This window comes from Lepisma saccharinum, chromosome 12 (genome assembly GCF_977018435.1).
Source record: "Lepisma saccharinum chromosome 12, izLepSacc3.1, whole genome shotgun sequence".
Classification (NCBI taxonomy): domain Eukaryota; kingdom Metazoa; phylum Arthropoda; class Insecta; order Zygentoma; family Lepismatidae; genus Lepisma; species Lepisma saccharinum.
In genome coordinates, this window is record NC_139240.1 from 30920448 (window position 1) to 30948340 (window position 27893).

The 27893-nt window shown below is 41.5% G+C and overlaps 1 protein-coding gene across 1 annotated transcript in view; it reads left to right on the top strand.

Annotated features, from left to right (window-relative positions):
• Positions 1-894: 894 nt before the first annotated feature.
• Positions 895-27893, top strand: part of LOC145996424 (hemolymph lipopolysaccharide-binding protein-like) — a 28986-nt gene continuing 1987 nt past the window's right edge. The window contains exons 1-3 of the mRNA XM_083132890.1: positions 895-951; positions 15215-15306; positions 23486-23752. Of these exons, the coding sequence (XP_082989016.1) occupies positions 15237-15306; positions 23486-23752 (337 nt within the window). The 5' untranslated portion in view covers positions 895-951; positions 15215-15236. The remainder of the gene's footprint in view (positions 952-15214; positions 15307-23485; positions 23753-27893) is intronic.

The following is a 27893-nucleotide window of genomic DNA, read 5'->3' on the forward strand; positions in this document are numbered from 1 at the left end:
CTACAACAACACTAATCCCTATGCTTTTCAGTTACCCAACTACTACTTTCTCAGTTTGGAGTTAGCTGCAAACAAATTCAGTAGACTTGGTTACGTGGTTCGATATCCGGATTTAACCATCCGGGTCCCAGATTTGGTTATCCCTAGTGGATATTTGTGACAGATCTTTGCACACAAATTGATTTCCCGTTATGGTGACATTCCATGGCCAGCTCGGTCCCCGGATTTGTCCTCTTCGGACTTCTTCTTACGGGATGTTGTCAAGCAAGAAGTATTCCAAACACGTCCTGCCACGATCTCGTAACTGCAGGTTTGCATCACAGATGTCGTTACCAGTATCCCAACAAACATGTTAGAGCGAGTAATGGACAGAATCCGATGGCGCTTCGAATAATGTGTGGGGTGCCGCGGTACTTGTTGCCAGGGGTCACATTCACACATTAAGCGGAAAATGGCATTCTTCTCTGTACAATTACGTACTAAAGTCATTCGGCAAAAAAATCTTTCCATATATAATTGAGACTATAAATTACACTACAAACGCTGCAGCACCCTCTGTATTAAATTGTAAATATTTCATGTATATTCAAAATACATAAGAATTAATATCTTATCTACAACTACAAATATTGAATGAATTCAACCAGACAACAAAATATTGTGGCAATGAGCTCAAGGTTACTGATATCCCACGAACAAAGCAAGCGTTGATTGGCATAAAAAAAAAAAATTTTCTCTTACTAAGAAACCCCCCCCCATCCCGAATCTTATGTTTTGCGTAAACACTTGACAGGCTATATTGTACCTTTATCTTCTGCGGGAGTTATCAACTGATCTAATTTCAACGAGCGATAACATGTCAAAATCACGACATCATTCCTTCATTTATTCTACTATAAATTCTTGTAAGCATCTAGCAAAGTGAGTTACACATATTTAATTTTAGGCTTGGTAAGTATTCTTTAAGATTTTAAGTTAAGTAGATTTCAACAATAACTCGCAAGTTATTTACCAGGCTGTCCCAGAAGTCCTGCACCATACAAGGGCAAATATGAAACACAGAATATCAGAAACAAAGACAGACTTTTTTCAGCAAAGTACAGGCCTCCATGTTCAATTACCTTCGCCCGTCTCTGCGACAACAGTTCAATCTGATGGCGATACCAGGTGGCAGGTTTAGAATTGAAAACCTCACGACAGGCAGAATTTACCTCATCATATGAACTGAAGTGCCGACCACACAGGAAATGAGAGAGAGCGAAACAAACCGTAATCCGATGGTGCAAGTTCCAGACTATAGGCGGGATGAGGTAACAACTCAAATCCGTCAAGCTCAGCTAGTGTGTTGGTCACTCTTCGAGACCGGTGACTGGGAGCATTGTCATGTGCCAGCAGTAACCTCTTCCTCCTCGTTAATGCCGGGTATTTCCCATTCGGAATGGCTTACACTCGGCGTAATTGTTCAGAATACAGTTTCTCTGTTACAGCATCACCTTCTGGAACAAACTCATAATGGACAATCCCGTCAATATTCCACCACACACTCAGCATGAGCTTTTTCCCAAATCTGTCCTGTTTCACATGGGCGATGGCCTCCTGTCTTCTTTTCACCCACTGTTTACGTGTATCGGGGTTTTCAGAAACACCCACTTCTTGTCTCCTGTCACAATTCTCCTCCAGAAACGAAGATCATGTGGGTTTTGTAGCAATGTCTCGCAAATTGCAACTCTGCGCTGGGCCTGCACCTCTGCCAGCTCGTGCGGACTTTGTCGGGGCTGTTTATTGGTGTAATCCATGTCATGCAAGCGACGGTTACTGTCGGTTTGGATGCCCAACCACTCCTTCTAACACACGTGTGCTGGATTGTGGTGTAGCATTCACAGCATCCTGCAGAGGCTCGTTAATGTACATCGGAGGTCACCCCGTGCGGGCCTTGTCCGCGAGGCGTAGATCACATGAAGCGATTTTTTTAAACCAAGGGGAAGCTGTCGACCGATTCAACATTTCTTCCTCGTTCTCCACACGACAAATTTCCTCCGCTGCCGCTTTTGCTGTTAGTCGTTTTTTTCCATAAAAAACGTAGCACTGCTAGAAGTGCAATTTGGTCCTCACTCATCGTGCTCACTTTAACTTCACGGGAACACTCGCTACACATGCAGTGCGTGCCTTCACTTGATCCCACGAACCTGTCCTCTATGCCTGCCAACAGCCTTTCACCGGTGGCGCCACCTACCCTCCCAAACTTCAACTCTTGGTGCTCAGTGTGCTGATGGTGCAGAACTTCTGGGACAGCGTGGTATTTGCTTATCATCTGTAATAGAGATTTTGCTCAATAGTTATGGTTTACGTGGAAGAGGGAAATTTCATACATACCAATTTTAGCAATAGATTAGAAGAAAAAATAATATTAGAAATGAAGGAAAAATAGAAAACACAACTGGGTTGACAATTGAGTAAAGTATAAGGGTATAGTGTAAAATAAATAAAATAATACTAGTAGAAGCATACATATTTATACACACTCATATATCCATGTTCGATACCCGGTGGAGGCACACAGTGGTTCGGACTCCACTTTAAACTGCAGGTCCAGTTGTACATATAAAGTGGACTTAATACTCAAACTCATACATACAAATGCATGCAATACACACAGACATAAATGTACCGTGTGTGTGTGTGTGAGAGAGAGAGAGAGTATATATATACCTTCTGTCAAAAAGTACCGGGAATTTGTAATTTAAAAGGCCCGCGCAAATGATTTTTTTCAAATCGTTTTTTCCGTAAGTTGGTATCTCCCCCCCTCCATGTAGGACTGCCTTGACGGGGCGAGGACGCTTAGTAGGGAGGCCATTTTCATCTTTTCATTTCATACATCCTTCATATCCATCTCTCACATTTTCACAATTCCATCTCATCATTCATCTCCATTCCGTTGACCTGCCTATAACTAAGGGTCCTGCTAGAGGAGACAACCTCGATAAAAAAAACCTATCCCAAGGTGTGAGTTGCACGTGCCGATGGGACAGTGTTGGCTGCAGGGGTAGGTGCAGTCGCGAACGTGGCCTCGGGGATTTCGGTTTGGTCCTCGAGTAGCCTCCATTTTTGGGGGTAGGCCTTCCTCGGCATAGAGGGCATGTCGAGGCGACAATTTATGGACCCTCCACAATAAATCTTTTTGTATATGGGTACAAAAAACAACTCAAACGGGGGGAAACCCCCAAAACGAGCGCGGCCTTCGAGCCCGCTTCATTTGATGGAAAAGACAAGTAACGTGCCACGTTACCTTGTGATTAGTATTGTGCAGAAGACCGAGAGTAACGATGATTCTGCAACAACCAAGAAACATGGAGCTGCTACTTTGAAGGATTTGTCACCGTTTCTTATCAAGAAACAGCTATACTACGCCGCTGGTTCAGATGTTCCAGAAATAAAAAACCTGCGAAACGGGAGAGTACTTATCCAGACCAGCACAGATCGCCAGACAAACAACCTCTTAAAGCTAATATCATTTGGCGACTTCCCTGTTAATGTTGAACCCCATCGTCAACTTAACAGTAGTAGAGGTGTGATTCGCCACTGAAATCTGCTAAATGCTGAGAAGGAAGAGATTCTTGAAGCACTCAGCCTTCCTGCAAGGCCACTACCTCCCCTTGTGGTAAGTGTAGTCTGCCTGATCATGGGTTCGAACCTTGTTCTTCAGGTCCCAAATGCATTAACTGCCAAGGCGAGCACCCAGTCTGGCATCGTGACTGTCCCTCTTTCCAACAAGAGAAGAAAATCAGAGAGTTGGTCGTCACAGAGAAAATCTCTGCTGGCGAAGCAAAACAACGTCTCCGTGAAAGCATACGCACCACTTTACCTGTGCCATTCGCTACAGTTGCTGCAGCTGCTCTTACCCGTCGCAGTGTAGGGGTACAAACCAGCGACGTGTCAACCCAAACAACAACGCTTCCCGTAGTAGCTCTCCCTGCTTCGAGGAAACCAGCAACCACTCCTCGCTCCACAGAGAAGAAGTTCAAGCAGGTACACACAAAAGAATATTTTCTGAAGTCCAGTAGCTCTCCAGTCAGGGCGGCATCGACCACCCTGAGACTTATAGCGCAGCTGAAAGCTCCCGGCGGGAGCTCAAGGCACCCGCCCCCACTCCCCCTTCTTCATCCCCGTCGCCCTCTGTGTCCTTACCCGAGGACATGATACAGGACGAAGCCGCGGATGAAGAATTTATCAAGGTGACAGGGCCTAGAAACAGAGTACGCCTAAAAAGGTAACAACCATACCTCCAGCTATGGCTTATTGTCTCCAATGGAACCTTAATGGTTTCCGTACTCATCTCAAGGAACTGCAAATTTTAATATCTGAATTTGACCCTGCCATCATATGTCTCCAAGAGACACATTTTCGTCCAAATGAATCAGTGATTCTCAACGGATACACGCTTTACCGCACCGACAAGCTTCCTGAGGGTCGTCGTGCACACGGTGATGTTGCAATAGGTGTTCGAGATAACATCCACTCAACACCAATCTTTCTCACCACCCCCCTCCAAGCTGTCGCCGTGCGGGTCCATCTACCACAGCCAATATCTGTGTGCTGTGTCTACATCACAAGGGAGGAGCGATTCTCTCTTGAGGACCTCCTTTCTATTTTCGAACAACTTCCGTCTCCTGTAGTTCTTTTGGGCGATTTTAATTCCTACCATCGTTTGTGGGGCTCCGTTCGTACAGAGCCCCGGGGTCAAATTGTAGATCAATTCCGTGAGGCGTCACGTTTAACGTTGCTAAATGATGGGACTCCCACATATTTCAGTCCTTCCTCAGGCACACACTCTGCGTTGGACTTGTCCTTCTGCAGTCCCAGCCTTGCTCCTACCACATCCAGGAGCGTTCACCCTGATCTCTGTGGGAGTGATCACTTCCCACTCATTCTTACCTTTGAACATCTTCAGCAATCACGTGAACAACACCCTCACTGGCATCTCAGTCGGGCCGACTGGGGTGTCTTCGAGCGTGCAGTGGACCTTGAAGTCGATCTTGCGTCCACTTTGCCAGCAATCGACGCCTTAGATGTCTTTGTGTCACGAGTGCATGATGCTGCACGCACCTCCATTCCACATCCCAGTGGACCTGCGAGGCGACGCCCAGTCCCCTGGTGGACTGCGGAGATCGGTGCAGCCATCAAGGACCGCAATCATGCCCTAGATCAATTTAATAGGAACCACACTGCCGCAAACCTCGAGCAGTTCCGCATTAAACGTGCCCGTGCCCGTCAGCTCATTCGAGCCAGTAAGAAGGCGTGCTGGGTCCAATACGTGTCTTCTCTGACGAAGCAGGCTTCGTCGAAAGGCGTTTGGACCAAAGTACGTCGCATCCAGGGGGTGCATCTACTCCTCTGAGCGCTCTGGAGCACGATGGGACGTTGTACACAGATTCCGGAGACATTGCTAATATCTTGGCCACGCAGTTTTCTGATGCGTCTATCTCGGAAATTATGAACCACGTTTCCGCCGTGAGAAGGACCGTCAGGAACGACGCCGTCTAGTTTCTCGAAGTCATAACACCGGCATACAACTCTCCTTTCACTGAATGGGAGTTCGATCAGGCGCTTCGAGATTCTAAGAATACAGCTCCTGGAGTGGACAAGATCCACTATGAGATGCTTCGCCATCTGCCCATTGGACCAAGAAATTTCCTTTTGGCGGTATTCAACAGGCTTTGGTTGGAGGACTCTTTCCCCACTTCCTGGAAAGAAGCTATTATTGTTCCCATCCTGAAACCAGGTAAACAACGCACCGCAGCCTCGAGTTACAGGCCTATTGCCTTAACTAGCTGTGTGTGCAAGTTGATGGAACGCATGATCAACAAGCGTCTCACCTGGTTTTTGGAGGAAAACTCATTGATAAGTAATTTTCAATGTGGTTTTCGCTCCAATCGTTCCACACTGGACCATCTGGTTCAGCTGGAAACACACATTCAGGACACATTCCTTAATAAGGAACATTTAGTTGCAGTTTTCTTGGACCTCCAAAAAGCATATGACACAACCTTGCGCTTTGGCATCATAAAGCAGCTCCATTCTTGAGGCGTCTGTGGCCATATGGCGTACTTTATTCAAAACTTTTTATCTGGTCGTTTTTTCCGCGTACGTGTTGGGAACTCCTTTTCGGATCTTTACGAACAAGAGAACGGTGTCCCGCAGGGCAGCATACTAAGTGTGACTCTGTTTGCCATAATGCCCGACCCTGTGGCCGAGCGGTTAGCACATCGCGCTGCGACGCCAAGGGTCCTGGGTTCGAATTCCGGTCGGGCTTGGTTGTTTGTGAATGTCCATTCATCAATTTCATCCTTTCATCACTCATCCTTATCTTCGCAAATTAGCCAAGGGGCACAAAACGCGAAGTAAAATAAACTAAATCAATCAATCAATCAATCTGATTGCCATAGCAGTGAACTGTGTTATGGCGAGCAGTGTTGCCCCTGTACATGGTCTTCTGTATGTAGACGACCTCATGATCTTTTGTCGTTCACGGAATCGCGTGTCAGCTTCTCGCCAACTCCAACTGACGATAAACCGTTTCGTTGAGTTGTCCTCCCAAACAGGTTTCACCTTCTCATCCAAGAAATCCGTGTGTGTCCACTTCTGTCGTCAGCGTACATGTCATTTAGATCCTGACCTGTACATGGGGAAATCTCCCCTGTGCTTCGTGAATGAGGTCCGCTTCCTGGGCCTCATTTTCGATAAGAAATTAACATGGCTACCTCACCTTCGCCAGTTAAAATTCTCTTCTCTTGGAGTTCTCAACCTTCAACGTGTTTTATCTCATACTTCCTGGGGTGCTGATAGGACGGTACTGCTTCGCCTGTACCGTGCACTCATCAGGTCGAAGCTTGATTATGGATGTGTTGTGTATTCTTCTGCCCGCCCATCTAGACTTCGCATCCTAGACACCGTCCACAATGCTGGTATACGTGTGTGCTCTGGTGCCTTTCGGACCAGTCCAGTCGCCAGTTTGTACGTAGAGGCATCTGAGCAGTCGCTGTCTCTGCGAAGACAGCGGCTCGTAGTGAACTACTTCCTCCATCTTCGCTCGATGCCTTCACATCCTTCATTTCACACCATCTCCGACCAACGAGAGTAGGCTGGCAAGGTATCGGCTACGCCCTAGTGCCACTAGACCATTTGGTGTTCGTGCAGACGAGATCCTGTCAGCACTTGGTGTCGACAGTGATCTTCCTGGCGTCTCTCCACTCATTCCGCCTCTCCCTACCTGGGAGTTTCCTGCAACTTCTATCGATTTTTCCCTGACTGCCCTTCCAAAGGCAGAAACACCAATGGTTGTATACCAGCAACGGTTTTTAGAACTTCGTGCGAAGCACCCCAATTTTAATGTATTTTACACGGATGGGTCCAAGACAGTCGAATCAGTTGGTTGCGCCTTCGTCCTAGACTCTCAAAGTTCCAGTTTCTCACTACATCCTGCCTGTTCCATCTATACGGCAGAGTTGTACGCCATTCTAAAGGCACTGGACTTTGCAGACGTCAATGGTCTGAAGAAAGTCCTTGTGTGCTGCGATTCGACCAGCGTGTTGCAGTCTCTGGATTCGCTGTATTCCCGGCATCCGGTAGCGCAACGAATATTCAGACGGCTTGTGTCCTTATCTGCAAGCGCGGAGGTACATTTCTGTTGGATTCCTAGCCACGTGGGCATTCAGGGGAACGAAGCAGCTGATGCTGCCGCCAAGTTTGCTGATGCAGACGGCGATGTTCTCGTCCACCTTTTGCCTGCTAGCGACCTGCAGAACGTGTTCCGTTGTCGCCTTCTTGACACATGGCAGGCCGAGTGGGATAAGGAAACGGGGAACAAGCTTCACGCTGTTTGGCCCACCATAGGTGCTTGGCGTTCCTCGTCCAGTCCCTCTCGGCGAGAATAAGTCATTCTTACCCGCATGGGTCTACGACACAACCGTCTAACGCATGGTCACTTGCTGCAAGGGCTGGACCCTCTGTTGTGTCGTGTTTGTAATGTCGTTTTAAGCATTCGTCACGTTCTCGTTGAATGTGTCGATCTTGCTTACCTCCGGCAGACTTTTAACCTTTCCGGCTGTTTGTCATCCCTCTTGGGTGATGACAGCAGTATTTTATCCCATGTTTTTAGGTTTTTGCGAAGAGCTGGACTCTTCCACCGTCTGTAAGGAGGTTTTTAGTTTGTTTTTTCTGACTTTTTAATGTCTCGTGCAGGTCTTTTTATAACCTTGCACTTTTAGTTTTTCCCAAGGTGCTATTTATACCCCTTTTTTAAATTTTCAGTCAGAATTTTAGATAAGGGATATTTTCCCGCATACATAGAAGGGTGCGAAATGGCCTTAAGTGCCGACGCACCCAGAAATTTTAAATGAATTCCAATTCAAATTCCAAAGTTGGTAGCTCTGTACTTAATTACTATGCCAAACATGAGCGCGATCAGTTAACCAGTTTGTTTACAGCAGGAGTTTGAATCAGTCCACTTCAGTAGTGCATCACGATTTTTACAATGAACTAAATTATTGAACAAAAAGTTTGCCTTACATTTTGTGTTGCGAACGGAATTTCGTGTGCTGACTCGCTAAAAATGTTACAAAAGACTTATGGTGAATCAGTTTTATCAAAAACACGGGCTTACAATTGGTAACATGCAGGGACGTACCTAGGTTGATCAGTTCGGGGGGGGCCAAAAACTTAAGATTTGTTTTCTATCAAACCATTAAAAACTAACAAACTATTAATAAACCATATAGGCCTACATAGGTATATGTACAGTATGTATATATATATATATATATATATATATATATATATATATATATAATCTTGTTGGAAGAGAACATTATTTACTCCTGTAGCCCCCAAAAATTTACGGATATAGACTCGCGAAATCCACGGCCATTATTCGGAAATCTAAATGCAGAATGAACTTATTAAGTTAATGGCATCTAGACAGTCTTTAAAATTCCATGTATTTTCTCTTATGTTAGATTTTTGAGACACCAAGAACAATGTCATTAGTCCTTACTCCTTAGATTTGTAAATTTGCTCGAAGAAAATTGAGAAGTATAGAAAACTCTCTTCCGCGGGTTTAGATATAAAAGGGTGCTGGTATCAGGTGTACGTACAAGTATGACAACGGTGCGAAAATGAAATGTTTGTGTAATGAGTTCAAGATAGGCATCCCATCTATATTGCTTATACCAGAATTGAGTCCGGCGGCCTTTATTCTATGGGACATGCACGAGTCTTTTGTGGCGTCGTACTGTACACATTGGAGAATGATGACGATATATATGAAATTTTATGCACGCATCTAGTTTCTTAAAAGTAATCTTCTTTGCGCGTGCAAAACTGAATATATGATGGCAATAGAAACAACAAAATTCCCGCGAGCTCAAATTATTGCGCTCTAGTCTTTTAAGGTTCGATCCCTGGTAGGAACTCCAAAATTTCTGTGATGGCCTAACGTCGTGAGGACAATTGGGAAGCTACTTGAAATCAATATGTAAGCGAATTCCACTCTCAAAGCTAGATGGGACTCGATGTGATGACCACGCGTCACCGAATGGAAAAACACTTCGGAGGCTTTGTCCTTCAAAATTAATTGTACTGAATAACTGTACTATTCTTTAGAGGACCTAAACATGGCTTTTTTGCACAGTACAATGTTGTTTTCTTTCACCCTACTTTTATAGCTTTTAATTCAAAGGATTCCACTCCCGAAGCATGAGCATGACGCACTACGAAACCAGAGGTCCAAGGTTCGGACCTTGGACAGGTGTGGTTGCATCATTTCTCGCATCGCTATTCCTTCGGATCATCATTCAGTCTCATCGTCGCATTTAACACAAGAGGGAGAAAGCGGCGTAAAATAACGAAATAGAAATTATTGATTGACTTGGTTCATTTTACTTCACTTTTCTGACACTTTTTGGCTAATCGTGAAGATGAGAATGAGTTAAGATTAATTTGATGAAAGGACCATCACAAAGAAGACACATTCTCAGGCCGGGATTCGAACACGGGACATTCAACACGGAGTTGTCGGCCCAAATTGAAATGTAAATTAGAAAAAGCCGTTTTGAATTTGCAGGTACGGAGTTCACCAGTAAGGGCAAAAGATTTTCGCTCCCACTAGGATAGGCAAATAACAGAAAATGCTTGATAAGTAATTTGGCTCTCCGTATTTCATGATATTATTATGTAAGCAACTATTATTCGCTATATACCTTTGGATAAATTTTATTTGTATGTCTAGTCAACTTTTGCACCTAAGCAGCAGCCTCAGCGCCTGCATTTGCGGGTGGAGGCCAGGGTTGTTAAAGGTCCAGGAATTTTAAATAAATCCAATTCCGGTCCAGGAGAGAAAATCAGCAAGCGTAAATGGGTTCTGGACCGTAATGAACCTTTTTATTTGTAAAGTTTTTAATTCGGTCCAGGAATATTCTTCCCAGATGAATTTAATTTCGGTCCAGGAACCTTATTTCCTGAAGAATTTAAATACGGTCAAGGAACATTTTTTTCCGGATCAGTTTAAATAGGGTCAAAGTTCTTCACTGAAATGAAACAATTCGCAACTTGGTACGAATTTAGATTGTGCGGGAGAATAGGTTCCGGTCCTATAACGGAAACCTATAGAACAAATTAGAATGTATGCGTTCCCTCATCTTTAACAATCCCAGGGTTGTTAATGGTCCAGGTATTGTAAATAAATTTATTTCACATCCGGGAGAGAAAATCAGCAAGTGTAAATGGGTTCTAGGCCTCAATTCGATTCAGGAACATTTTTTCCGTATGAATTTAAATACGGTTCAGGAACCTTGTTTTGCGGCTGAATTTAAACACTATCCAAGAACCTTTTTTCCAGGATCAATTAAAATTCGGTGCAGGATTTTTTCCGGATCAATTTAAATACGATCCAGTAACTTTTTTTTTAATGGAATAATACACTACTAGGACCGAATTTAAATTGTGCGAGAAGGAAGGTTTCGGTCCTGCAACGGAACTCAATAAAACCCATAGAAGTTATGGGTAGATGGACCTTTGACAACCCTGGGAGGCTAAATGAAGAAAAATCACAAAATAAGCAGAATTTTGAAACGTATTATTTCTAGAGCATGCACACTACTTTATAAAGTTGACTACATACCTCGTTTCCTTCCTTAATTGAAATGTGACTTATTCTTCATCACATGTGAGATCAACCGCCCTGGGAGTCAAACACGGTCTCCTGTGTGGTAGTCGGACACCAATTTAGAAAGTCAATGTGTTGGACATTTGGTCGATCAGTCGATCCTACTTCACCTTTTTCGAGACGAAAACGAGCTGGCAGCTTCACACTAGAAATTTCACTTCGCCTACCCCCGTGGCGGAGTGGTTAGCACATCGTGCTACGATGCCAGATGTGCCGGGTTCGAATTCCGGACTGAGCATGGGTGTTTGTGAGTGTCCATTGATCAATTTAATCATATCATCACTCATCCCCATCTTCGCAATTAGCCAAATGTGGCAGAAGAGCAAAGTAAAATGAACCAAATCAATCGAAATTTCACTCGCAATGCATGAAAATGAGATCTCAAGCACTCCGTGATCCTACCGGAATCTCACGTTTACAGAAGCTAACTATGAAACCATTCTTGGATCAAACTGTTCTTCGAATTAGCTGGCAGTCATCAATTGTCGACCAATCAACACAGTAGGGCAAAAAGAAACAGATGTTTCTTGAAAATGAGTGGAAAGTTACCAAGAAACGATATAAAGTCCATTACAAAGGCTTATTATGGTCTTTCCTTTCATTGCAGGTTATGAGCACAAGGGTTGAGTGTGGGAACCTGAAGGAACCGCGACATCTTTGTCATTCATCTCCCGCCAGAAAAGGGACAAACAGTAGAATTTTGTCTCTTGCAATTTGAAAAGCCTATGTCCATGCTGAACCATAAAGTAATTAACCCAGAAAGTCCTAGCTGCCTGCAGTGCGTTTCGGCGCTGTCGATAACCAGAGCCAGATGAAGAGAAGATTTTGTGGGAAGGGGTGACCTGGCATCTGGCTTAGGCCCGCTGGTGTGCATGAAGAGAAAGTGTGTTTTCAAAAGTTCCCCGACTTCCCAGAAAGGGACGGCCCATAAAATCACTGTATTTCCTACCAATGCATCCGTTTGTGTTCAATCAAAGTGTATGTCAACGTAGGATCCGAGCGCTTCGAGTTCTGTCGGTTGCGGGACTTCTTGAGTCTTTTGTCAACATGGTGCCAATCAGAGTTTCTTTCTGCCAAGGTCGTTGCACCTATTAGTCGGCTCTTCAGCTTGAGTGGCAAAATACATGTTGTACGGAGGAAAGTTGCACCGGAAAAATTACCTTCTTAAATACGATGAAACCTGTAAAACATCCACAGATATTTATTCGGGAGTGGTCCCTTTGACAAAACATCAATATTCTCAAAATTCGTCGAACGGACTATGTAAAACATTGCAATACTCCAAAAACTGAACCTGCTCTGCAACACAAGGAAAATGCCTCATTTAGCAATCAATGTGCCTTTGTTAAGTTGGTAAGTTCAGTATAGCACCACATTTTAAATAATGCTGATGGAATAAATCAATAAAGTTTGTTAAATGACAACGACTCCTTACCACAAGAATATAATTATTATTTATGGATATCCCCTATAACGGTTGGGGGTTCGACGTGCTGACCCGACGTCACCCCATTACTGGTTAAAGATCTCCACACCTCTAAAATTTTAGGTAGGATTGTGGGAGGGGCTGGCAGTCGGGAGATAGACCAAGGCCCTTCCAGGGCTGTCGAACCACGGGTTATTATATATTTATAGATGCTTAAATATATGTGCAACCTCACATGTCTTTCCAGTGACTTATTGCAAGGGTTTTTATTGTACTTGACTCAACAAAATAAGCTTACTGTGTGAGGCAGATTCATACGAACCAAAAATACCCAAAATAATAACAATAATAATAATAATTTACTTCAAAATTACAAAAATGTATTTACTTGTTCTTGTTTAAATTTTCGATTCTTCGAAAAGTTTGTTAAGGAGTTGAGTTGAGTTGGTGTTTTTAGTCCACTTTATGCACAGTAATGCTAATCGGGACTGGACCTACAGTTTAAAATAAGATCCGGACCACTGTGTATCTCCACTCATGTATCGAACCAGGGACCCCTCGATTGCAAGGCAACAAAGCTATCACTGCGCAATCCGGGAGGTTAAGGAGGATTCTCAAAATCGGTCTTCACGATATCGAGAAAAATATGCGACTCGAGAAATCGTAGTTTGTGAAGATAATTAGTTTTAACACGTTGCGTGTTTTAGACTGTTTCAATAGTAGAATAGTTATTTGGTGCGAATAATACTACTTACCCGGAGATATGACGCATCCTGCCACCATTATACTTATTTAGCGTGTATTGCGCTCTGATTCGGGACCAGTTGTAACTGTTTGCATATATGTGGTTTACCGTTGCACAAGCGGTCGTTCTTCAATCTACTCAAGCTCAAACTTCGTTTGGACGCAACGGCAACACTCAACGCCCAACCCTGCCTGTTGTTGACCTGCGACTGCTAGGGGAGGAAAGACAGCTCCCTCAAAATTTCGAGAAACAACGAAGTTCTAGGTTCCTACACTGACATCCACTATAGCTAGAACTAGGAAAACTAGAAAGAAATGTGGTTTTGGGTTCATGCCACTCAAATTAAGTACAGTGTTTCTAACTGAAAGAAAAAATACTGAAAAACTATTTTGCAATATTTGTCACGAAAGTAAAATTTTCAGCAAATGTAGAACAGTTTGCCGGGGCCACGTGAACGTTTCGGGGGACCAGTGCCCCCCGTGATCCCCCTAACGACGTCCCTGGTAAAATGCGTTCAAGGAGGGCCGAGAGATTGTCGAAGACATGCCTCGTTCGGACGACCTTCGACATCTTCAACCGATGAAAACATTGTAAATGTGAATGAAATTGTGCTCGATAATCGCCATTCCAGCTTAAGAGAGATAGCTACTGACCTTAACATCTCCCTCGAGTCTGTTCGTTCGAATTTGGTGGATATTTTGGGCATGAGACGCGTAGTCTCACGGCTTGTTCCAAAAGAGCTTTATTTTCTTCAAAAACAGTACCGTGACCAGGTCTCTTTAGATATGCTGGATCGCGCCAATTCTGATCCCACATTCATGGAACGCATCATAACTGGTGACGAGACATGGGTCTACGAGTTTGACATGCAAACAAGTAAAGAGTGATCAGAATGGAGAACAAAAGACGAGCCGAAACCGACAAAAACACGCCAAAGTCGCTCAAAAGCCAAGGTGATGCTCATTGTTTTCTTCGATATTCCTGGTTTGGTGCATCACGAATTCGTTCCAGAGGGACAGATTGTCAATAGAGAATACTATTTGGCCGTATTGAGGTGTTTGCGTGAGAAAATCCGTCAGAAACGCCCAGATTTGTGGAAGATCAATTCGTGGATTTTACACGACGATAATGCGCCATCGCATAGAGCGACAGTTGTGGCCGAATTTAAGGCCAAAAACACAATAAATACTATCGAACAACCACCGTATTCACCAGATCTGACCCCGTGTGACTTCTTTATGTTTCCAAAACTAAAATTGCCGCTCTGGGGTACCCGTTTTGACTGGATTGAAGCCATAAAGCAAAATTCGTGGAAGGAGCTGAAGGCCATACCGGAAAGCGCCTATAAAAAGTGTTTCCAAGACTGGAAAAAACGCTGGCAAATGTGTGTTGCATCAAATGGGGCCTACTTTGAAGGCGACAAAATAAATAGTGATGAATAAATGAAAATTGTGCGTTTTATTTAACAATTGCCGCTAACGCAAGGGGTTCCCGGTTAGAATCCCAGCCTGTTAACGCGCGTTCTTTGTGAGTGCCTGTTCATCAATTGTATCACATCATTACTCATTCTCATTGTCGCCATCAATCAAAATTGGCACAAAAGCAAACTAAAATCAAGCAAACCAATAAATCAATGAAATAAATCAAAAGTAGCGACATAAAATAACAAAAACACAATTACCACATAATACTGGAAATAAAGAAAACTGCCCAACAACTTACGTTTCTTCAATCATGGTCGAATACTTGATTCTTATTCGCAGTGTAATTATTGCCTTTGGAACAAGTAAATTTCGCAACCACTATCTTTTTGATATCATTGCAGACTCATTCTGAACAGCAAAACCATGCAGGGGCTGGTAACTGGTCTTGCGTTAATTTTGTCACTGTCATCGGCTGAGGAAACCACTTTTCCAGGTAAGATACCTGTGTTATATATTTTAGTATAACGATAGAAATCCTAGGATCTCTTTTAAGATGGTCATTTATTTATTAATTGCGTTTCATAATGGGCAATGGGGGTGACTATCCCGTAAGAACCCAAATGTCAACCTTACTTCCACGCAATACATCCTGGGAAGCTGTATTTCTGCATGTTCTCACTATACCAGTAAACAAAATTATGTCTGTTAATATGACTGGATAATTTGAAAGAAGCTTCATCACCTACTGTCCACCTGCTTTTGGTTCACTCCGCATGTACTGAGCGCCCCTTTATAGTCTCAGCTTTTAACCCGGGTAATAAAATTTTAGTTCTCAGAGACACGTGTTAATTTGGGCTATGGCAAAGGGTTTGGCTCAGTATTATGTGGAGGGTGCAAATAGCATAAGTGCTGACACACTCACAGTTTTCATTTCAATGAATAAAGGGTTACAAATCTTATATAGGGTGCGTAAGGGGTGACCTCTTGACAAGGTACTCAAAAGCAAACCTCATTTCCCCGTAGTACACTCCTGTAACTCCTTCTTGAAGGCTAACGAGGCTCTGGCGCTGGATTCATGGCCAGAATAATCCTGTGTGTGTTTGTGTTGTCCTGTTTTGTCCATATATGTGCTAAGGACCCCTTTACACCTTCAGCTTCAGTGTAGTTTTAGTTTTTGTTAAGAAATATATGAATGTATTTGTTTTGAAAAGTGCATAAGGAAGTTTTAATAGACATCTTTATTTTTGTGTTAGGAGCCTGACACAATTGTTTTTAAGTTAAGTGTTTTTTTTTGATTGATTGATTTGGTGTTTTAAGTCGACTTTATGCACAGTAAGGCTAATCGGGACTGGACCTACAGTTTAAAGTGGGATCCGAACCACTATGTGCCTCCACCGGGTATCAAACCCAGGACCCCTTGATTACAAGGCGACGACGCTACCACTGCGCCATCGGGGAGGCCTCTTAAGTTAAGTGGCTTGTCACCATGCTATATGACGGACAAAAATAACTTATGTGTTGATGTGCCTTAAAAATCAAATTGGAAATAAAAAAATGTATCTATACCCTGTCCCAGCTAAGTGTAGAGCAGGGCCGCTCAAAGCGGCAGAGGAGGACGCGGGAAATCGAGTGGTAAAAGCGCAGTGTTGCCAACCGTACGGTCCAGACCTTAGTCCGTACGCTAAATGCACGGCTTGTCAAAATTTGCACTTGATGTTTTATCCCTAATATTTCCCTAAGAAATTCTTAAACAAAGCGTACGGACCTGGAGACAAAAATAGCTTCGTTAACGACCGGCTGGCTTTGGAGCCCACATGGCGCGCTCACCAGCTGCAACAATCACATTCAACGCACAGTGTTGCCACATCTACTCTCCAGCGGCGAAAGGAGAAAGGTCTCCACATTGAAGTTGGAAACAACAAATTTGACACTACGGCAACTGCGTATCCGCAGTCATGTGACTGAGACTCCACGTGGAGTAGACGAGCAGAATGACAGCTGCGCCCATTGGCTGAAGGATGTGTGTGATTGGACGAAACCAACACTCCCGCTGTTTAACCCTACCCACTTTCGCGTCGGCGGCTTACTTCGGTTCTTGCACGTTAACGAAGTAAACACGTGGACTATACGGTATTATCGTTTTCAAACGTTTGCAACGCTGCAGAGCGAAGCAGAGAAAGCGGGTAAGTCCAGTCGTCAATTACGCAATCCCGTTTCTCTCACTGTTCATTGGTGAAGTCGTGTCGCGTCATTACTTGCGCAGAGACGTGTTCTCGTTCTCCTCGTCTACAGTTAGATGGTACAGGGTATAATCGATTTAATTTTAATTTTAAAGTTTTGCATGTGCCAGCACTTGTGGCTGTTGCACACTTGTTCTATTCGCGCTAGGAGAGAAAATGTCTTGTAATATCTTTGCCTGAAATTTAAAAGGGGATGTAAAGGCCCATCGAGTGTATTAAAAGTGCTAAAGTGTGTAACGGTGAAGACAAAATAGTGAACTTTTCCTCGTAAAAGTCTATTCCCGTCATCGCCGCTACATCACGTAAACAATTCCATTCTGGAAGTTTCCCTCTTTGCCGAATAAATCCCGCTAGGTTTATTTGCTGTTTCGGATATGTATAGATAGAGGTCTCTGCAATCAGCTTGCAAACCTCCCCCTTCCTTCTCGATACGAACAGTACAACGCTCCTCCTATCATCATGTTTTGGCATAGGAAGGACATGCCTCTCTCTCTCTCCCTCTCTTTCCATACCAGAAATGGTTGCATGCCGTCGAAACATTATTTAAGTGCTTCCTAACTTGGTACTGCCTTTCGATAGCACGATGCGTTGGAGCAAAAGATCGGCGGATTGATTCGTTAAACGAGACTTACAAGCTGCAACTTGCATTCGGAATTTCAACCAGCCTCGGAAGGATATTGGTTACAATTTCCTGCACGCCGAGTTGAGTCCAAGGACGACGATTGTATGAGGAGATGGAAGCCAGTAAACGGAAGTATCCAGAAAACTACGATTGGTTGATTGTGTGTTTTAAGTCCACTTTATGCACAGTAAGGCTAATTGGGACTGGACCTACAGTTTAAAGTGGGATCCGAACCACGTGTGCCTCCACCTGGTATCGAACCCGGGACCCCTTGATTACAAGGCAACGACGCTACCACTGCGCCATCGGGGAGGCCTCAGAAAACTACGAGACGCTGCTTGCCCGATGTGTTTGACCGAACCCATTCGACTCGGACGTTTGGGTGTAAGCGGTGATGCTTCCACGTAGTACGCCCTGGACTGTATTTTGCAGACTAACGAGGCTCTGGTGTCTGGACCTACGGCCACTACAATCTTCGTAGGACTGTATGTGTGTTGTCGTTTGTTTTGTCTTTGTATGTGCTGAATGCCTTTTTGCACCCTGAGCTTTTGGTAAATGTTCGGTATATCGGAGACACATTAAATAGGATATTTTGTGTTTTGCTTGGTTCGCACATACCAATTGTGTATTGCGGAACATAGTTCTAGGTGCCATTATGCTTTATACAAGAAAAGAAACACAAATTTTCACATACAGAGTACTTCTTTTGATTCATTTCTTTGCTTTCGTAACACACAATATGGCGGCCTGAAGTTGACTACCGTAGTGGGTATGCAGTGTTTCCAACCTTCTTCACCGAAACATACCTACTATCGTGTTCGTCATGTGCAATTTGTACATTATGCACGGGTAGCTGACGGATAGCCGAACGAACCATTCACGGATAGCCCCACCAACCATTTCCGATAAGGTTAGGTTAGGTTTGGTTAGGTTAGGCAAGCATAATTAAAAAAGGGGGTTGAAAACACTTACAGGGGGTTGGAAACTCTTACAGGGGGTTACGTCATCACATCCGCTTCACGTCGGGAAAGCAAATGAAAGCAATGCCAATTGTGAGTTGGTGAGAAATTTCTCTTGCAAAATACATGATTTCCCGGTGAAATAGATTCTAGGATGAAGGAAAATACCTCGACGAACGTTAGAAACGTCAGAGAAACTCATTTCCGTAAGTAGTTTCTTCTGTAAAATTGAAGAAATGTGTCTCCGGTATACCGAACATTTACCGAGCTTTTAATCAAGGTAAGAATATTTTAATTCTCAGAAACGTGTTTTATGTTTGTTACGATAAGGGGCTGGGCCCCGTATAGTGTGACGGGTGCACAATAGCCTAAGTGTTGACGCACGCAAACTTCTTTAATTCAAATTCAAAATTCGACTCGAAGTTATCCATGTTCACATAGTGCAGATTGCTAAAGGAATGAAGGTGTATATAAAAGGTATGTACATTGTCAATTTCATTAAGTGCGTCGATTGAGAAATGGATGTTGAGCATCGGCGGAATTTTGTCAGTCCACTTGGGGGGCTGACTGGGGCTAACATTATTCATGCTTTGCTCCATGACAAAAATCATCACGGGCATTATCCTTGGGAAATATGTCATCCCTGTTGGATCGATTGCCTTCTTTATAAAAGGAATTGAATACACTACCTAGGTATTAAAAATGGTTTCAAATTTATAAAATAACACATCTTATTAGAATAAAGAACCATAATCTTAATATGTTATGGAGTGTAAGGAGTGACCTTTCACGTAGTACACCCAATTGTCAACTTCACCTACATGTAGTACACCCTGGACTGCATTTTGCAGACGAACAGGGCTCTGGCGACTGGCACTATGGCCAGTATAATTTTGTGTGTGTTGTCCTGTTCTTTGTCCTTGTGTGAGCTGGGTGTCCCTTTACAGCCTCAGCTTTTAACGTAAGTCAGAATATTTTAATATTTTAGAAACACGACACTGCAATTATGCAATTATAGGGTACCCACCTCCTCGAGAACGTGAAATATTTTGCATGGTTTATGAAGATTTTGTTATTCATGAACGTTTTCAGTTGATTTTAGCTCTCGGAAATGTGTTCTTGTGAAGTAAAGCATGTCTGTTACCTTAGCGTGTTACTTTACCGTGTAGCAGAACAGCCCAAATGCTTTGCGCAAGTGAATATAGCACCTAAAACGACTTTCCACAACAGCAGGTATAATTTTACATAGTCAGGTTAGGATTGTGAAGTCTGGTACTGATAGTAATTTTCGATGTGTTCTTTCGCCATTTTAGTGTTCATACAAACAGTTTTTACTAACAAAAAGCGGCAAAAATACTCTGAAATTACGTGGGCAATTCTTTGGGATGAAATATCTCCGTTATTTGTGCTTTCCTGACGCTGAAACCACTTTTACATTACGCAAAACATTGAAATATGTTGATTAAAAAATCGACGTAATTCTCGAAGGGGTACAGTGGGAAAGCGGCCCCCTATTTTAGTTATGGTAAGGAGCTTAACCCCGTATAATGTGACGGGTGCAAAATAGCCTAAGTGCTGACGCACCCAAAATTTAAAAATTGAAATTGAAATTATAATATGTTACAATATTAATGGGTAGTCCGATCTTCATGGAAATGAACAAAGTATAAAACTGAAATGTATTTAAAAGTACAAGGTAATAATTATATGGTAAAAAATAATATTTTTTAAATTTTTGTACAACGAAACAAATTTCAATACAATTTGCAATGAAAGCTGTTGAACTATCGATATTAAATTTCGTGAAGTGGTCTACAGCGCGAGCAATGCGTAAGCTGTCTTCCAAAAATGACGTTTCGAAGTTATGAGTATGGTATCCTTAGTTGGCGTTTAAGGGGTCCAAGACTCGATGCCCGGAGGAGGTACACAGTGGTTCGGATCCAACTTTAATCTGTAGGTCCAGTCCCGATTAACCTATCAATGCAAAAATGGACTTAGAACAAAGAGTTCCAAATCACTCAAGGTGATGTGTGATGTAATCTTAAAGACTGTAGTACGCAATCTCTCTCCAATACTCTAACTAAAACCGTTTCTGTTTTTTTCTTTTTTTTCCTCTTGATAGTTCGTTTCTCCGGTGGTTGATTAAAGAACGAACTCCTTAAATCTGGATGTGTCTTCTCGTTTTCCTTTTGATAAGCTCATGGGCATGTCAGATTAAGTTTTACACTTTTGGCAGAACTTCTTAATGTTGCCCACTAAGTGAAAAAAGTGATTTCACTAATGAACTTTAGTGATTCACCATTTAATGAATCGATTACGCGTTACTAACTTAAATCGCTTCTTCACGATCGTGACACATTTACAATCACGTGACATTCAGGCGTACATTTTCCCCATCAAAACTGCTACTTTATTCAAGTCTTTACAATGACAGCTAATCAAGGGTCCCGGGTTCGATTCTCGGTGGAGGCACGAATGCATTAGGATCTCCCTTTAAGTGTTCCGATTAGCATTTCTGTGTATAAAGTGGACTTAAGAACAAACTCGAACTTCAATCAAACTATGATAGCTTCTCTTTTAAATTTTCAGGAAAACGCACTTGTACTAACTCATTGTTGAAACGCTCCATTTATGTTAATACTGGACGCCGCTATTGTTTGAATGTGACAGTGTTGTATCCATGCACTTCAAGATGGAAGATCAAGAGAAATAATATTGATATACAGTAAAACCTCATTAATCCGGACCCCGATAAGCCGGACTTCGCTTAATCCGGACAGGTAAAAGACAAAAAGAAAGGAGAATGCAAGGTTTTGTATGTACAGTATTGCTATACATTTTTCTGTACTGTATAGTGTATTTAGGCCTATGTTCTTTAAATACACAATGATAAACGTGTTTTGTTGCTATAAACGGAGTTTTAGTGCAGTTTATACTGTTCTATTAGGTTTATTGTTCAACCGGTCAACTTATCCCACCCCATTAGTACGGATTAACGAGGTTTTAGTGTATTATGTTTGAAACCTTGTCCGGAACATATGTTTCCCATAAAATGCACATTCACTTTAACTTTTATAGAGAACAGAAGAAACTATCAATGTTCAATTATTAGTCTGTAAAATAATTGTTGTTAAATAATCATAAAACATATCGCCATAATTCAGTGTAGGTGCCAGTAGTATGATATTAATTAAAAAATACAGTTTGGATACTCAATGAGTGGAAAAAATAGCCCTGTGTGCGATGTGTCTGAACGAATAAATATGAACAACAATTTTGTTGTATTCTATAATCAAAACAATCATGTTAATCTGCTTAAAATAGAAAATAAACCAACTAAATTAATGTATTTTATTTTAATCAGAATTTTGACTCCTCACTTCCACGTAGTACACCCTGGACTGCATTTTGCAGACGAACTAGGCTTTGGCGATTGGCCAGTACAATTCTGTGTGTTGTCCTGTGTTTTGTCGCTATATGTGCTGAGTGCCTCTTTGCAGCCTCAGCTTTTAACAGGTCAGAAAATTGTAAGATTCTAGTTACAACAAGGCATTACAGTTATGCTATCTTAGTTATGGTAAGGGGCTGGACCCCGTATAGTGTGACGGGGCAAATAGCCTTAGTGCTGATACACCCTAAATTAAAATTAAACACAAAAAATAATAATAACAATAATTTTGACTGCTGGATACTATCTAAGGACGTGTTGGAGGTAAAAGCTTATTGTGGTGTGGGATTATTTCTCTAATTGTTAACATGGAAGCTTATCTTGGAATAATTTGCCACAACCCCGTTGCAAGAACAATTTTGTATATGTGGTTTCTTGGTCGTGATTACATTCTTACCATCCGGAGTTCATTTTTTGGGTTCCAGAATTTACGCCTTCCACCGACCAAGGATCAACGTTGCAAATGTGAATGAATCTGACAGGACAAACCAGGGTTGCCAACCGTACAGTGCTGATCGTACGATCACCGGCAATAAAAAAGGGACATCTAGATCCTGAAATACACATTTCCCTGCAAGGCGTTATGTGTGTTGCATAACTCTACTGCGGTGGCAGAAGTTGCCATTGAGTATTTGCTATTAAAACCCACTTATCGCCTTAGCGTTAACCAACACACATAATAGAGTATTTCAGCACCTAGGTGTAGCATTTCATTATCTGTGACACTACATGTACGCTGATAGTACGGTTCTGGATAGAATGCCCCAACAGAGTCATACGAATTCCGCCAATCTTTTCGTTGACGATGGACCGACCACAGCCAGTGTGCCACGGACCTCCATACAAAAAAATGACTCCTAGTGACAGCATTGGGACTGACTGACCTCTATTGGGAAACAAACTAATTATTATCACAAGACGTTGACTTCCACACCTACCCTATTCGTACTAGAAGAGAAAATGTCTTATCTAATATCTTAGCCTGAAATTTAAAAAGGAATATAAAAGCCCCTTGAGTGCATTAGAAGTGCTAGAATGTGTAACGGTGATGACAAAATAGTGAACTTTTCCTAGTAAAAGTTTATTCCCGTCATTGCCGTTACATTACGTAAAAAAATTCTTCTGGATTTTTCCCTCTTTGCCGAATAAATTCCACTAGGTTTATTTGCTGTTTCGGATATGTATAGATAAAGGTCTCTGCAATCACCCTGCAACCTCTCTCTCTTGGCATACCAGAACTGGTAAATAATGATTCATTGATTGAGTTGGTGTTATAAGTCCACTTTATGCCCATTAAGGCTAATCGGGACTGGACCTACAACTGATAAATTAAGACTATCGTCAAATTCAATCCGCCGAGTATTCATAAATAAAGCTTCAATTTATTTCTACCTTCTCTGCAGAACATGGAAATAAGCAAATGGAGTATGAGCCTGGGCACTTAATTGGTCGGTACATATTCCACACTGAACCAAGAACATGGGATGAAGCAACAGCCATATGCTCACTGCAGGGCTCTCATCTGGCTGTCATAGATTCTGTGGAAGAAGAGGAAGAGGTCAGTGTTGTTGTAAATTCGTTCGAAATTGGAAGCAATGTCAGCATTAGAGGCTACGTTTACATTGGATTTCACGACAGGAATGTGGAAGGAGTATATGAAACTGTTCTGGGTAAGTATGAATTCTCATGTACTTATATTATTTTCTCATTTATTTTAAATTCCTAGTTGCTCAAATATACCTACCAACAAGGAAGTAGAACTGAGAGGTGAAGAGAAGCAGAGTATTCAGTGTGTGTTCAAATTTTTGTTGGCAGGAATTTGCATGACAGCATGCAAGGTTATTAGAAATATAGGGGTTGGATAGATGAATTGTTTGCTTCGTGATGATGTAGGCATGGTAGAAGGTGCATGTATCTACGAAAGGAATTCGAAATCTTTGAACTACTGATGCACTAGGCAGATAGATAAAATACTGGCTTCACATTTCAAATTGATTTGAGTAGTGTATTTCTAGCGGTTCAAAGCAATACTTGGTACGAGGCCTATTGTTTTATTAATTTAACCACAATGATGTAAATACAATTAAGAATAATGCTAAAACATTTTTTCAAAGCAGATAAAGAGATAGGTTTGGAAGTTAGCAATGAGAAATCTAAAAATATGTGCTTACAGGCTAAAAACTAAGTGATAACAACTTGTTTGAACCAGTTTTCCAAATTCAAACACTTAGAAGTAATACTAACAAATGAAAAATGTTATTAAAAAGGAAATGAAAGGAAGGCTTAATTCATGTTATTTTTCTCTGTCTTCTTGTTTCATTTTTAAGGAATTAAAAAATTTAAAAAATATATATATAGATCTTGCTTAGGATAAGAATAAATTGAATTGTAACTATGAACTTTCGGATTCAAGAAGGCTAGAGAATTAATTAATTAATTAATATTCAATGTAATATAGTTTCATATATTTAAAAGAAAAACAAAAGATAGTAATATGATATTTTTATTGACAAGGGAATTCCTACAAAACTTATTTTCCTCGTAAGTTAACCAATAGCAGTTTCATCCTTGTGACACGTTTGACTAATCGCGAAAATGAGGATGACAGAACGTTCCATCGTTCTTATATAAACGTTTCAACGTTTGTTGACATGATATGACATATATCTGGACATGAATATAAATTATGTAGTTCTAAATTATGTAACCTTCTCCACTAACCTGTCTTCTCATCCCTTTTAGGTCCAAAGATTTCCTAAGGATCTTATTTTCAAATACTCTCAATTTATGTTCCTCTTTCAATATAATGGACCAAGTTTCACATACATATAATACTACAGACAAAATTACTGTCTTGTATATTTTAACTTTTAGTTTCTTAGAGAGAAGTAACATGCATTTCCTGAATTAAGCCTACTTTTTATTTTATTTCCTCTTTAATATAATTTTCATTTGTTAATATTACTCCTAAATATTTGAATTTAGAAACTAGTTCAAATAAGTTGTTATCATATGCTTTCATTAGATATTAAATTTAGAATTTTTCAATTAAATGAAATAGGTTTGTTAAAAAAGTAATTGTTAGTTCATTGTTATATTTTGAGCCTTGGCAACACTGATTGAAGTTAGGCGCGATTTGACGTTTGCACAGAATCGTCTGGCATTATTGACCATAACGTACTTCAAATGTTTTGTCAATAGCTTCATTTGTGTTGTTTATGTTGCCTTGGAGATTGCGCGACAACAATAAAATGGAATTAACTCGTGAACATTTTCGTGCGATGAGTTTTTACGATTTTCGATGTGGATTATCAAGACAAGAGTGCATCGATCAACTTACTTCCACATTTGGCGATGAAGCCCCATCCTTTGCCACTGTGAAACGCTGGTATAACGAATTTAATCGTGGCCGCCATTCGCTCACCGACGAGATTCGCGAAGGTCGTCCAAAATCATTTCTTGTTCAAGAAAACATTGATGCTGTGCAAAACCTAATACTGCAAGATCGTCATGTGACATACTGTGAGATTGAGGCAACCATAGGCATTAGTTCCACCAGCATATATAAAATATTACATGATCATTTAGCTGTGAGAAAGATATGTTCTCGTTGGATCCCACACAATTTGACAAAAACTCAAAAAGACGCTCGCGTCAATTGGTGCAAACAAATGCTCAATAAATACAATCGTGGTGCTTCAAACGACGTATAGAAGATTGTAACAGGCGACGAATCATGGATATATGCATATGAGCCGGAACGTAAACAGCAGTCGACTGTATGGATGTTTCAAGATGAACGCAATCCAACAAAAGTTGTTCGTGCTCGAAGCACATCGAAACAAATGGTCGCCTGTTTTTTCGGGAAAACTGGTCATGTGGCAACTGTGCCTGTAGAGGAACGTAGAACGGTCAACTCTGAATGGTACACAACAATTTGTTTGCCAGAGGTCTTCGGTCAAATACGGAAAACAAACAAATGCCGTCGGATCATTCTTCATCAAGACAATGCCAGCTGTCACACATCTCGTCTAACAACCGACTTTATGAACAGTCAAAAAATTGAATTGATGGGTCATCCGCCGTACAGTCCTGATTTGGCACCCAATGACTTCTTCTTGTTATAGAATGTCAAGAATAAATTGCGTGGACAACGATTTTCGTCGGCGGAAGACGCCGTTGATGCGTTCAAAATATGTAGGTGTCTCAAGAAGAGCGCAGTGGTAGCGTCGTCGCCTTGTAATCAAGGGGTCCCGGGTTCGATACCCGGTGGAGGCACAAGTGGTTCGGATCCCACTTTAAACTGTAGGTCCAGTCCCGATTAGCCTTACTGTGCATAAAGTGAACTTAAAACAACATATCACTCACTCACGTCTCAAGAAGATTGGAAAAACTGCTTTGACAAATCGTTCAAACGAATGCAAAAGTGTATTGACCATAAAGGAGAATACTTCGAAAAACAATAAAGCAGTTTTCAATGCCAAATTCCTGTTTTTTCATTGTTAGGCTCAAAATATAAATAGTGACCCTCGTATGATATTATTTCTTGTGATACATATTTGTTGTCCGTGTTAATTTTTTTCTTGTTTGTTTTAACAGGATTCGAATTCTTGAAGGGAGGGAAGAGAGGGTTAAGTTTTTCTAGAATATCTCGCATTCCATGTTTATAAGTAATTATATTTTTAATAGAAAGTGTATCTTTTATCAATATTTCATGAGATTTGGTTGCCTGCAAAAGTTAATCCGATTATCTCCTTGTTCTATCACAATAAGAAACTCAAAATGTAAAATTTTCCTTATCCTTTGCTTACACATTTTCTCATTTCTCACAATCTCTATCTTGATCAATTATATCCCTACCTCTTAAAAACATGTTCCCTACCTTCTTTAAATGTACAACAGTCGCAGCAAGGGACAAAAAGCGAAGTAAAATAAAGCAATTTAATCAATTAAACACTGGGGTGTAAGGGGTGACCTTCCACGTAGTACACCCAAATGTCAACCTCACTTCCACGTTAGTACACCCTGGACTGAAGAAGACTAACGAGGCTCTGGTGACTGGCCCCGTGGCCAGTATAATTTTTTTTATTGTCCTGTTCTTTTGTCCTTATGTGTGCTGAGTGCCCCTTTACAGCCTCAGCTTTTAACGAAAGTCAGAAGATTTTAATATTTTATGATTTTAGTTCTGCAACGATAGAGTTGTTATTTGTAACGATAAGGGGCTGGACCCCGTATAATGTGACGGGTGCAAAATAGCCTTAGTACTGACGCACGCACAATTTTAATTTCAAATTCAAATTTAATTAAACACTACAAGAATAAATTTACTCTGTGTGTTTGTGTTAAAACTCTAAAAGAATCCATAAACTCAAGTAACCTTCTTTGGAAAAATGATTGCAATTAAGAAATTATTAGCCCGCTACACTTTTAGACATATGATGGAGTGCAGGTGCATCCCAGAACCAGGCAAGTGCAGTAGAACTTTGTTCAACCAAATAGACGAATAGCTGTATTCAATTTCAAAAAATTCAACAATTGCCTCTGCTTTAAACATTCATTTGTTTAGTTAGCACACACCATGTAACCATACACCACATACTACACCGCTCCAGAACGTAGTACTACACATGCAGACACCAAATACACTACTTAACACCAAATCAACAAAATAAACGAGTTAATGTTGCACTGTGTAACCGTTTATCTGTGGTTTAAAAAGCTAGACGCACATAAGTAGTAAGAATATATTATATTTATAACCTCAGTTTACTAATCAGGAAATGCCCCTTAGCAAACCAATCAACACAATTC